The sequence below is a fragment of the Syngnathoides biaculeatus genome, chromosome 23, assembly GCF_019802595.1.
Source record: "Syngnathoides biaculeatus isolate LvHL_M chromosome 23, ASM1980259v1, whole genome shotgun sequence".
NCBI lineage: Eukaryota > Metazoa > Chordata > Actinopteri > Syngnathiformes > Syngnathidae > Syngnathoides > Syngnathoides biaculeatus.
Window position 1 is genome coordinate 1860982 of NC_084662.1, and position 14091 is coordinate 1875072.

General features: G+C 40.1%; 1 protein-coding gene across 3 annotated transcripts in view; it reads left to right on the plus strand.

Moving 5' to 3' along the window:
* The window catches only part of meis2b (Meis homeobox 2b), a 58371-nt gene extending 46443 nt beyond the window's left edge, over positions 1 to 11928 (plus strand). Inside the window, exons 12-14 of one of the 3 annotated variants that reach the window (XR_009793871.1) lie at positions 3193 to 3289; positions 4185 to 4274; positions 4441 to 5531. Coding sequence is in view for 2 of the 3 variants with exons in the window: in XM_061812913.1 (XP_061668897.1) it covers positions 3193 to 3251 (59 nt within the window). In the remaining variant the exon portion in view is untranslated. Of the gene's footprint in view, positions 1 to 3192; positions 3290 to 4184; positions 4275 to 4440; positions 5532 to 11006 lie in introns of those variants that run through there. The other 2 variants (XM_061812913.1, XM_061812914.1) reach the window with 2 other exon arrangements.
* Positions 11929 to 14091: the final 2163 nt, after the last annotated feature.

Below are 14091 nucleotides of genomic sequence, written 5' to 3' on the forward strand. Positions count from 1 at the left end.
TGAAGACCATTGTCTCAGATTTGGAGGTGCTGAATTTCATCCCAACCGCTTCACACTCAGCGGCGAGATGCTCCAGTGAGAGTTAGAGATCATGGTTAATGAAGCCAACAAAAACACATAATCTGCAAAAAGCAGTCTAAGGCTACCAAACTGCCTTCTAGGATTTGGCTGTGCCTAGAAATTCTGTCCATAAAGTTATACCCTGAATCAGTGACAAAGGACAGCTTTTGCTAAGTGTAACCCTCACTGAAAATGAATCTGACTTACTGCCAGCAATGTGGTCCAAACTCTGACACTGTTCCTACAGGGACCAAAAACCCTGTATAAGGGGGTTCAGTACTCCATGCTCCTGAAGGACACCCCCCCCCCCACACACACACACAGAGGACTTCCCGAGGGACAAGGTCGAATGCCTGGAACACACACTCCAGTCACCCTTCTTCAAAAGGGGCTCTGCCAGCCCAGTCCGCCAATCCTGAGACATGTCCAACGAATGTTTCAACCAGAACACCCTCAGAACATCCGGAGCATCTAGGAACTCTGGGAGAATCTCATCCGCTCCAGGGGCCGTGCCACAGAGAAGTTTTTTAACAACATCTGTGACAACCCAAAAGATAGGAGAGCCTGTGTCAGAGATCCCAGTCTGCTTCCTCATTGGAAGATGTCTCTGTAGAATTGAAGAGGTCTTTGAAGTATTCTCTCCATCGACTCACTTCCCGATTCAAAGTCAGCAGCACTCCATCCCCACTGTACACAGTGTTGATGGGCATTGCTTCCCCCTCCTGAGATATAGAGCGAGGGTCGGTAGCCTTTTCGACTGAGAAACTCATAAATATCAAAAGATTTGAAATGTAATTTCAAAAGAACCATACAGTATTTTAAAAACAAAATCCAGGTGTATTTGCACATTTATGTAAGACCAACACTTTTAGAGTACAATGAGTCTCAGAATTCTTTTGGATAACATTGTTACGCTGTTGTTGACCAATTTTGACAAAATTACTTCTTACCATTAATGCGACTTCTGGTGCTGCATGGTTTTACTGGTGGCTCTATGTTGTTTCATACAACATGAGATTAAGATACATGTAGGCGTTGAAACTTCCATCCGTTAATCGTGAACGTAATTCACTTTGATTTGCCAACATGATTGTACGATGGTGAACAGTTATTGCCGACAAAGGGATGTCTTATTTGTTTCATTATCATGTCTTTATGCAAAGTTGTCAAAATGTTTACTGGCAACATCAACGACGAATGCTTGGCATGCTCCCCATCTGTGAATGACTTTCCATTTCTCACAATTGCTGAAATGCCAGCAAAGCTATCTGAATTCCATTAATCGTGTTGGGTCCAAACAAGGATTTGCTGCTGACTAACTTGGACTTTGGAAAGTAGCTTTTGCGATCTACGTTCGATCCTTCTGCACCTGCGCACATCGACTGCCACAGCAAACTACGGCAATCCAACTAGGACAAACTGTCTGCATCACTTGCGTTGCCTGTACGATGGAAATAACATGTACAGTATGTCATTATGAGGGCTCCGCAAGCCATATGCAACCATCAAAAGAGCCAGATATGGCTTGCGAGCCATAGGTTCCTGACCCCTGTGCTAGAGGGTGGACCAGAATTTTCTGAAAGCCGCCTATACTTCATTCTCCATGGCTTCACCATACTCCTACCACACTGCAGTTTTTCAGGAGTCCCACAAGCCTAAACTGGCTGATACCACACCCTCTTCAGCTTATTGTACCTTACCCCTGATGATCAGGTTCAGGAACTGTCACCACAACAGGAACTGCCCCCCTTACGGCCACAGCTCTGGTTTTCTGCCATAGCAATAGAGGCGCGGAACATGGTGAACTCAGACTCAATGTCCCCCATCTTCCCAGAAACGTGAATAAACATTTGTCAGAGGTGAGAGTTGAAACCCCTTCTGACAGTGACCCTCCCAATACGTTTGGGGCCAATCGGGTTGGACTGACATTTGGAGTAACAGCTCCACTCTTCTCCTCGCTCAAGTTTCCAAGACAAGGACACCCTTATACTTGAACATGGTGGTTGTTATAGACAATCCATGATGAGCACAGGAGTTCAATAACAGAACTCCAGTTGGGGATTTCATCCTGACAGGTCTCACTCTCATTTCCCACATGAGCATTGACATTTCGCAATGGCATGATGGAGTCCTCAGCAGGAGACCTCTCCAGGATCCCTTCCAAGTACTCCAAATTGACTGGGTACTCTGAACTGCTGTTTGATGCATAGGCACAAACAAAGGTCAGGACCCTCACCACCACCACCCGGAGGGGGAGTGAGGCTACCTTCTCATCCACTGTACAGGTGCCAAGCCAGGGGGGCAATAAGTATACCCACAAGTGCTCTGCACCTGTCACCATGGGAATATCCAGAGTGGAAGACCCCTCTCAAGAAGACTTGTAAAAGAGCCTGAGCTGTGTGTGGAGGCGAGCCCAACTATGTCCAGTCGGAACTTCTCAACCTCATACATCAGCTTGGGCTCCTTCACTACCAGAGAAGTGCCATTCCACATTCCTAGACCCAGTTCCTGTCGCTGCGGATGAGACCACCAAGGTCTCCGTCTTTGGCCACCACCCAACTCACACTGCACTATGGCTACCTGATGAGCCCATGCCAAAGGGGACCAACGTTACCCTTTTGAGCTATGCCCAGCGAGTTTCCATAGGTGCCCTGCATCCGGACAAAGGAAAATGTGATTCCATCTATTTACTCATCATAGGGGGTCTTTTAGTCCTGTATTGTCTCATCCTCACCTAGTACCTGTTTGCATGGATGGCCCTGCCAGGGGTATAAATCCCCAAAGAACTCTGCTCCTCACTCAGGTCACTGTTGATCACTTAGATTACTGGGAGAAAACAACCCATCACCACAATAAGGTGATAGCTCATGGATTGCTTGAAATTACATTTGCTTCATTTCACAGTAAAGATACTGGAAATAGAATTATTGGACTTTGTAACCACAACCTCCTAAAATGTCTTACCATATAATGTTCAAGAAAATAAATTAAACTTATCTTTGTTGTCATATGCGCAGTTAAGGTGGAGTGCAATTAAAACTAAAAATCCAAAAGAGCACTTTTACCCAAATAGCAACGCGGTGTAAGTGTTGTGTGTTTCAAGTCATATTGCTTTAAATACTCTTCTTCTAGGTGCAATGGGGGGCATGGGTATGAACATGGGCATGGATGGGCAGTGGCACTACATGTAAACCCATACCACCGAGGCCAGCCTCAACAACAGGGTGAAGTAAGTACATTAGAGCATACGTTTTCTTTTTACGCAGCATATTCTGACAAGCTACTGAAGGCTGTCCATCATAAAGTTAAGAAGTAGAGTGCCATAATAAGTACAAATCTCAATTCCAATTCGGTTACTACATTGTGTACATGGTAGATAGAGTGATTTCCAAATCTTTACAACATATATTTAATTTAATACATAAAAAAGACAAGATATCTCATTTTCAAAATTGAAAAGGTTTTCCCTCCCAGACCAGGAAACAGCACTGACATGCTGAAGCCCAGTTTGACACTTGCACCCACCCGACCTCATACCATGCCCCTAGTTCAGGTTTGAGTAACTTTCTTATTAGATGTGTTATACATAGATGACATAGAGCCTACCTGAAATGGCATTCCTCCCAGACCTGCAGTCCTATGACAAACTCAAGTTAAAAAAAAAATAAATAAATAAAAATAAATAAATAAATAGATGAACAATAAATAAATAAACTCCTATGTCTAAAATATGTACATTGTGCTTTATACAATAGAGATTATGAACAATACAACAAATATCTGGCTAAGTTAGCAAGAATTGCTATTCCTATGTACAGTACAGATAGATGTGTGGTATTGACATTATGAGCAGCAATGTACACACCTGAGAATTATGGAGAGTATATTAAATTATTGGGATTTATAGACAATGTAGCAGAATAATCAGTTGGGTAATGCACACAGTGCTGCAAAGGAAAAATGAATAAGTGCTTCATGTGTGGTTTGTATATGAGCTGATTTATTGTCTGGGGTTAATGGTGGTGGGTGCAAGGGAAGGACAATAATGGGAGCAAAGCAGAGAGGGAGTTGAGCATCCTGACTGCCTGGTGGAGAATCTGTCTTTGTCACCTCCCTGATGGCAGAAATTTCAAGAGGCAGTGAGATGGGAGAGTGGGGTCATCTGCGATCCTGGTGGCCTTGCGAGTGAGGGGGGTGTGATAAATGTCCAGAAGGTGAGGTTAGACAGACACTGATAATCTTCTCAGCTTCTCTAGCCCTACAAATCCCTGAATATGTATCTGTGCCCATATGTGATGAATGAGAAAAATATACAGTATGCAGTGAGTGGCGTGAGTGTGTGCTAGGCGAGTGATTGATTAAGAGGCATGGCTCCTGCAGGTCGAGCCCATCAGGCAGGATAACCAGAGACAAAGAGGCCCGCCCGACCCAGTCCCACAGCACCGACCCAGGCGATCTCCACCACCACCACATACACACTACAGCCAGCACCCACTCCACACCCCCGAGTGTGGGAGGTGGACGACCCCAAAGAAGGAAGGGACGAAAAGACCCAAACCCACAAACCCCTGCGACCCACGCATCCCACCAAGAAGAGGAAGAGGCGACTTCAGCAGGATGCTAGGAATGGAGAGAAGAGAAGGACCAAGGGGTGACAAAGGATTCCAAGGAGCAACGGGGGCACCACCAACCCCACCAGTAGTCACCACAGGGGACTCAGGGGAGGGGGGTGCCAGCTGGTAGTGTCCCAGCCCCACTAAACATGGGCGGCTCACAACCACAGCATCAATGCTCCGTGGGAGGACAATCCAGTGGTTCCCCCCCTCCTCCCCCTGAAACAAGAAAAGAAAGTCACAGCGCCACAGACATCAGAATTATAAACACAGGGACAACAAGAGAAGATTCCTATTCAATCCATGTGTCCTTTAACTATGCAAATCAGCAAATTGGTCTGAAATGTGAGAAAGAAAAAGGATAGATAAGCAAAATAAATAATAACATGAACTAATAAGACAAATAAGTACATCGATGAATAAGAAAAAATAAAGAATGACAAACAGAATAATAATAAAACAGCAACCTCGACATCAAAGAATACAGAATTCAAGTTTACTTTTCCTGTGACAAAACCCTTATTGTCAGATGGCGCACTACCCAGGCAAAGAAATGAAGAATCTAGATTTAGCATGTTGAGGAATGGTGACCAGCTATTTACACAGATATGTAAATGTTTTACTTCATTCTGCTGATATATTTTCTAGCGATGTTAACAGCATGCTTGTTTTTCCAGTTAGACAAAGTTGTTTTCCTAGTGGTAGCTGACACGACAAGTAATGCTAGTGAATATTTGTTAGGTTGATTGTCACCAAGTCTGCACAATCTTAGTGAAAGCAGATTCGTGAAATTCAAAATCGGTTAGGTTCCTCTACCCCTCCCCAATCCCGCAAATAGTGAAAATCCAGGAATAATGGATGCATATTCTTTTGCCACCTGAAGGTGCATTTAAAAGTCTTAAATTTTCTCGAATATGGACAGTGCAATTTATGTGCATAATGAGTTCCAATACATATAAATATTATTGTGTGACTTGTCCACTGAAGCACACTTTAAAAAACTCATTACATTGCTAGCATGCATGCTCCAGCACATGTATTAGCCTGTATGTAAGATACAAATGTATTTAAATGGGAAATCCAGTGCTTTGTATGAACAGTGTATCCAATAGGTCATGTAATATGTACCCTATTTTGACAATGTGATGTTAAATCCTCTCTCATTTAATAGTGTTTTGACAAGATTTTTATCGACAATTACGAATTTTCAGGGGCGCTGCCATTTTCGAGTCACATGATCTAAGTGGGCATATGTGATATGTACCGTATCGTCCCAAACGCTGGATTACAAGCAACACCATTATGCCCAGCCCTGATTTCTCGGATTTATTCTCATCTGATGAAGAAATAGCAGTATAGGTTGAGTGGGAAGACGGAGGAATACTTCCATACTGATTTGAATCTGTGGCTGTAATTAATGTTGAATATTCGGATGATTCTTCGGGCGGAATAACTACTCGGAGGCCTACGCGCGACATAAGTGCGTAAACAAAGGCCCCGGGAGCTCTGGGCCTGCAGCCGCGGATAGTTCTTCGGACGGGAATGACGCGGAGTCTGACGAGCGAGCTGTGGCAGCGGCTTCTAGGCGGCGGAGGCGGTTAGCCCCGGACGCTGAGGCTAGGCTAAAGGCCCCCGCCACCAATGAAGCTCGGCTAAAGGCCTCCGCCACCACCGAAGCTAAGCTAATGGCCTCCGCCGCCCTAAAGCTCAGCTCGCGGCCCACCGCCAGAGCTCGCTCGTCAGACTCCACATTATTCCGCCCAAAGAACCATTCGAATATTCAACATTAATTACAGCCACAGGTTCAAATCTGTATGGAAGTATTCCTCCGTCTTCCCAATCATCCAATATTACTACTTCTTCATCAGATGAGGATAAATCCGATAAATCAGCGCTGGGCATAATGGTGTCCCATGTAATCTAGCGTTTGGAATGGCACGGTACACGTCACATACGCCCATGTAGTCACGTGACTCGCGAAAATGGCAACGCCGTTGAAAATTCGCAATTGTCAATAAAAAAAACTTCGCAAAACACTTTTAAATGAGAGAGGATTTAACATCACATTTTCAAAATAGGGTACATATTACATGACCTATTGAATACACTGTTCATGCAAAGCACTGAATTTCCCTTTAACACCTGTAAGCAACAAAAGCCTACATTGCAACACGCGCTAACAGTGTACCCAGGTCAAGATGTTGTTCACACTCACTGTGTCACATTAAACTAAAATCATCCCAACACAGCAAACAGCATGACAATAAAACAATAGCTTCATTAATAATAAACTTGTCGAACACCAGTAGTTTGAGGGTGCTCTGAAGAGTTGGTATATTTTTTTTATTATTATTGCTGCTTTTAATGAATTGAAGTAAGTTTCCCCCTGTTCTTTGGAATCCTTGCAAAAATTTATCTGTGCTAACCAGTCGGCTACCGTGCTGCCCCAAAAATAGCTCAAGTAATCACAAGCAATTTTTTAAGGGTGATTTTATTTATTGAGAAAAATAAAAAATATTCAGTGACCTGGCTGTGTGGAAAAAGTAATTGACCCTTCTTAAATCACAAATGAAATTTTCTGCAAAGCTGAGTTAATTTTGACTGACCCACACCCAAGACTGACTACCTCGCATCTTATTCATTCCATAAATCACTTAAATCGAACTTATTTGATAAAATAAAGTCAACCAAAAGCTTCTGCAAAATGCCATGATTAAAGTTAATTCAGCAACATATAAGGAATAAAGAAAGAAGTAATTGACATCTATCAGTCTAGAAAGAATTACAAAGGCATTTGTAAAGCTTCAGGACTCCAGCAAACAATGGTGAAAGCCATTATCCATAAACAGATAAAACATGGAACAATGGTGAATCCTTCCCAGGGGTGACCAGCTGTCAAAATAACCTCATGAGCACAGTGAAGACAGATACAGGAAATCAAAAAGGAACCCAGGAAATCTGAAAACTTTTGTGAGAACGGTCAATGGACTGATGAGGCGAAAGAGGAACTTTTTAGAAGCTGTGTGTCTTCTGTGTGTCTTGTTACATCTGGCATTATTGTCACACAGCATTTTCAAGAAGAAAATAACGAACAGCATACTAAAAGTCAAACATGAGAGTGAGAGGGTGATCGTCTGGGTTGATTTTTCCCCTTGAGGACCTGGATGACTTGCTGTTATTGATGGAACCATGATTTCTGCTCTTTGCCAGAAAATTTTGAAGAAAGGTTTTGGAATTGCCAATTCAAGGGCTGTACCTGAACGTGATTGAAATGCGGTGAAAAGACATTAATAAGGCTGTTCAAGCTCAGAAACCCTCCATTATTGCTGAGTTACAACAATTCTACAAGGAAGAGTAGGGAAAACTATCTCCCCAGAGATGTGAAATACTCATTGGCAGTTATTTGCGTAATCTTTGTGTGATACATTTGTTTAATGATCTGAAACACTAAAGTTGGGAAACTATGCAGAGAAATTAAGAATTTGAGAAGGGGGCAAGGTATTTTACACAGTTTAAAATAAATCAGTGCACATCTTCAAGTTCTGTTTGTAAATATAAACCCCTCCACTAAGATGGATGGTAATCATGCAATTATTGTAATCAACAGTGTTTCATTGCATACAAAACAGTATTTTTTTTTCTTTATTTTCTTCTATGCTGGTTACATTTCAATTTAGAACAGTTACAAATTTAAATGGTACTCAAGATGGTCAAAAATTGGATCTCCACCTTTATTCAATTTCATTTTTTCAAGGTTCATTTTGTAAGTAGTGGACAGATTGATAAATTATAATTTAGTTTCTCCATCAATAGGTAGTGGAACGACATTAATACGATCACCAGCAGTGGAATCCATGTAAATATTCAACAAGATGACAGAAATTGTGTAGTTCTCTGAGACAGTAGTTCTCAAAGTTTGGCACAAGTACGACTAGTGGTACTCCTCAACTTCTGCTTGTGGTACTCAAACATATCACTGGTAAATGTTCAAACTGTCCTTAATATTACAATGATTTAAACTTGTCTTTAATGCAGTTCATTATATTTTTCAAGTTCAGCTGTATTTAACTTTTAAGTGTATATTTTTTTTCAAGAAATCTTCTCAAACTGTTTATTTTTATGGTTTACTGTAGGTAAAATAATTAAATGTACATGCAGTGCATTTATGTTGCATCATTATTTGTCATTATTTTCCTATATTTAAGCCCAAAATTCACTTACGTTGCATAATGTTACTGTAGCTTACAGTAATATTTTTTTTCTTTGGGAAAAAACATCTCTCTTGTGTTTCATGAATATTTGAGTTTACTACACTAATCCTTTGGTTACCTACCACATCTTCTTTCCCTTTGGACAGCTTCTTTTTCCTCTCCCTCCATCTTTTCTCACCGTGCAATCTGACTAAGAATCATGCAAATCCCACCCCCACCTTTACTGTTCCTCGTCTTTCGGCGCCCATCAGCATTATACTGCGGCTGACACTTCTCAAATCAAGACATATTGCCTGCCGAAGGCATCCAAGCACAGAGAATTTTATTTAACACCCACACTCGACTGCTCAATGAGCCACGCTGTAATGACACTTACCTTGATTAATAGAGCTCTTTATATGTAAATAGGATCTCCATTTGCTTCATTTTTCATCCAGTGGACCAATTTTCGCCAACACAGCTGCCTCGTTCCCTGTCTGACAATCCCCAAATATTGCTAATGAACTTCAAACAGTATATATAAAGCATCATGGCGATGACAAAAAAAGAAATACATCTTGGTGTGGCTTTTCAACCAGAATAAGCACTGTACTGTATGTATTTGGAGGTGATTTAATCTAATTACTTTTTATTTAATTATGAGTGGGTAGTTACAGTTGAATTCAATGAATCCTGGTGTATTTTCTTCCCCCAATTTCATCTGCAGTGAGAGCATATGCTGACTGCAGCAGTAAATTTCCTTAGGACTGGAGAAAATTACACTTTTCCATGCACAATAAAGCCAGAGCCATAATATTTAACCAGCATGGAATACATGAGTGCGTCTGCATGCATTAGAGCCTGCTGTCGTCTGCGTTCCCCTGGCATCAGTTCCGTGCAGGCTGCAGACACATCTCATGTTTGCAACACTGGCTCCACCATACTGGAAAACGTCCTTTTAAAAATGAGGATGAAAAATATAAAATAATTAATTGCTTGAATGAAGGCTGAGCAGAATGTGATACTTAAGATTGACATCTACCTAAGTCTATTTTACCGAATCTGAAAAAGGAGACACAATTTGTTCAATAACTGCAGAATCTGATGTCTAAAAAATTATTTTACAACATAATTCTGCTGTCTATATGAGATCAAATTGGGTCTTGGGGAGATGGGGGGAGCGGGGTTCTTAGAGAGGTTGTGCTAATTTATGACATGCATTTTAAAAATACTGTATTATTGTATGCATGATGTTTCATAAATATGTAAATGGCCAAACCTTATGTATTTTGGTCAACCTTAAAAAAACATTCGAGGACAACCTTTAAGCCAATAATTTTACTCTGGCAATAGACAAAAATACTACATAAAATAATAATTTGCTCTTGTTATGCATAACAGAAAAAAATATGGAAGGAAAATGTTGAAACACCCATCATTACACACACACACACACACACAAGCTATAATACATGAGGCAATAATCATGTTATTTATTCTTACAGCTAAGCAGCTGTGATATGTTAAATGCATGGGTTGTTGTGATATATTAAAATAAAACATTATTATTCAAATGCACACTAGCACAACAATAATAGGTATGAATTATAATGCTTTAATTTGTTTATTTTAAGTTAAAATTTTGCGACCCTTAGACCTTTACTTTAATGAGTCCCCCCAAAAGAATTAAAATAAAGTCCATTTGAAATAATTTCCACTAGGGAGTACCGCGTTTTCATTTTTAAGGGCCATAAAAGTTATTTCAAGGATTGAAGACTTTCCTAAATTATATTATTTCATCTGGTCAAATTGCAATTTTACGCGTGCTCTTCTAAAGTGGACACGAAGCCATTTTAATGATGAACGCGTCCATCTGTTTGTCCACATTTTCGTTGTGTGTTGCGTCAATTAAAAAAAAAACAGCAACAAAAATGGAACAAAAATCATTGACTATTCAATTTTCCACGGTCTAAAAAATGTGACGGCATGTATAAGGGGCTATCTGTGTTGTATACTAAGAACATTATTTTCTCATAATATTTTATTTGCACATGTACTGTTTTAATTATGTATATATTTTTTTCTCGATCAAAACTACGATTACATTTTGTGACCTCACCCCACTGTTTATTTTTGTGCCTAGGCCTCCATGGTTGCCTCAGGGATCTTCTTCATTCTGCTTGTGGACTTTGAGGCCGCCCGTTGCATACCCTCGCGCCCACCTCCTATTTGTGTTGCCCTCGCGTGAAGGACCGCTCGTGGGGAAAAGCGTCACCTGCTGTTGGCAACTTTTTGTTGGGGAAACGCCGTTTGAAAAGAGACTTTCGTATGAACTTGAAGAACGTGGGGAGCCGTGCAGCTGCAGCGCAAAAAGGGAAAGAAAAAAAAAGACATTTAGAACAGCAGTCACACATTTTAAATTATTTATTTATTTTTATACCACGGCGGACCACAGGGACGACAAATGTTTCTTCTCTTTTTAGTCGTCTGTGAAGCTTTACTCCCAAATAGTTAACCAGCTCTCCAAATAACAACGTATTGATACACACACACGCACACATCATGCAAACACTGGAAGATATCTGAAAAATATGTATCGTAATTTTAATTGTTGTGCTGTATACATTTGTGTTATGTGTGTGTGTGTGTATATATATATATATAAATATATATATATATATATGTTATGACACCACAAAACAAAACATTGCCAACCTTGAGTGTTCCCCTCACTCCCACTCATATTGTTACATTTTCTTTTCATGCTTGTCTCTCTGTGTGCAACTGGAAGGAATTTATAAATTGTTCGGTCTTTTTGGGTTATGTTTCAATTATTTTTCTATCACTAATACACAGAGGGTGAGAATCTGCACTAGAACTAAATCGAGACGAAATAAAGAAAAGGGGACAAAGCGCGGTGTGACGATATGAAGAAAGCCTTTGAGGAAGAGAGAAAAAGTGGAGAGGTCATGTGTGGGCGCTGGGGAAAAGCCAAGAAAATGAGTTGTAGGAGTAGGTCACGTATCCAGCTTCGGTTCGATCGGAGACAGGATTGCAGTTGTCTGCTGTAATTGGATTGATAGTGACAGCCGTGATGGATGGGCCGGTTCCCAAATTCAGGAAAATAAAGGCTTCAGCTGCTTTTCACGACACGTCTTTGTTTTACAGGCTAACTTGTGCGCGTATGTTTGTGTGTGTTATTCGTTTGAGTCAATGCGTGTTTGTTTTTGTGGCTAAGGTAGGATCATGCTACTCTGGGTAAAAAATAATGTCGAAAATTGCGGTAGGCTTGTTATACTTCCTTTATAAAACACGCTATTTTTTCAGTTAGTAAGTTAACTGTTGTTTTTTTTTTTTAACTCTTTTGTATGAGCATGTTTCCATAGGTCAGTTTACGGCCCGGGATTTCAGGAGGGAAATATAAATAAATAAGCGCATGAATCCTCAAGTGCTTGTATCGATGAGGAGAGCACAAGCCACGACAGTCCATCGGGGAATCCAACATATACAGTGCGTGCCCTTATGAGTATTGATGCGAAATTATTTTAATATACAAAAATTAAAAGAAGTCAACACGAAGTTAATAATTTAAAGATGAAAAAGTTACAATATTTCTTGAAAGAAACGAACAATTAGTGTATTATTATTATTATTATAATCCTTCAATTATCTGAGCCGCCCATCCTCCCAGGGGCCGCGGGAGTGATGGAGCTTATTCCAGCTATCTTTGCGCATGAGGCGGGGTACACGCTGAACTGGTTGCCAGCCAAACACATTCACACCTAAGGGTATTAAGAATCGCCAATTAATCCTATTATTATTATTATTATCTCTGCTACGAATAGTCGTAAAAGTATTGACGATCGGTGTTTTATTTTTTCAGTATTTAAAAGGTAACTTCAAGCAAAATAATAATAATAATAATACAAATCCATGTGGCAGATAATATTTGCTCTACTTTTATGAGCGGACTGCATTTGAAGCGACTATTACATTTTCTTGTATTGTTGTTATGATACTACATTTTTGTTTAAAAAAATAAAGAAAAGAATGTCGTTATAGAGATCCAAATTCCTTCATTATCACTGTAATGACTGGAATACTATATTTAACTTCAACTCGTTTAGGAGGCGTTATTTAAAAGACTAATCCAGCCCACAAATATTTTTCGGTGTTCTCCATCTCTCACTAAGCGCCAACAGGCCTAATTGGTTCGCTTGTGCAGAGTGTGCACAGGATAAATGCGTTGTGAAAGCTGCCGGAATCGCGCGCCTGTCTGTATGAAATATAGGTCAGAACTGCAGCAAGCTCAATGCAGAACGATGAATCACACGATTGCCAAACTATACTTTTCGCAGAACTCGATTCATAATGACCTTGTAAAGGCTGCAGTATACAGTACTCTTTAAGTTCTTCGTCATTATAAAGTACAGTAAGTCATGGTAAATTAAAATACGATACAATATATATCACTGTAAGTCATTATGATATTGAATATTTAATATAGTATTTCATGAGAGTACTATTGAAACTAATCAAGGTACGGGATAAAAAAAAAAAATATTCTTGTTACCCAATTACAACGGGTACAGCTGCTCTGCTATCACGTTGCTTCACGATTACGTACATGAAATTTCAATAATTTGCAATATACTATTAATGGGTCTGTAATATTTCATAGCTAATAATTAGCAATTACATAGTTAATTTTTTTTCGTGAGGGGTGTATTGCAATTTGAGCCTTATGATTGTTGTTGTCATGCATTTGGTTGTTTGAGTAAAATAGTGTTAGCAAAAATCCTTGCCGAGATGGAGGACTATCATGACAACATATGAAAGGCTGACCAGGCAGGAACCACAATCAGAGAGATTGAAAACACCCAGAAATGTACTCTCATATTTTATCATTTGGTTTTGATTATTTGTAATCACAAACAAATGCATCATGGTCAAACTGTGTGCACTTCAAATTAAAAAGCACACTCGATGAAAGACCAATAGGCAGCCGTTCTGCCAATTGCGTCTGAATGTAAAGTATGTGACCTCACAGCTAAACTCAATTAACAGCCCTCGGGTGGATTTTTTTATTTATTTATTTTTTATACAGGACTGTATATTTGGATCCAGATTCCTATTATTCTTCTTTTCCTTTCAGCTTGTCCCATTGGGGGTCACCACACCGATCCAGAGTCCTATTAATGTAAAAAAAAAAAAAATCTCTCTTTAAT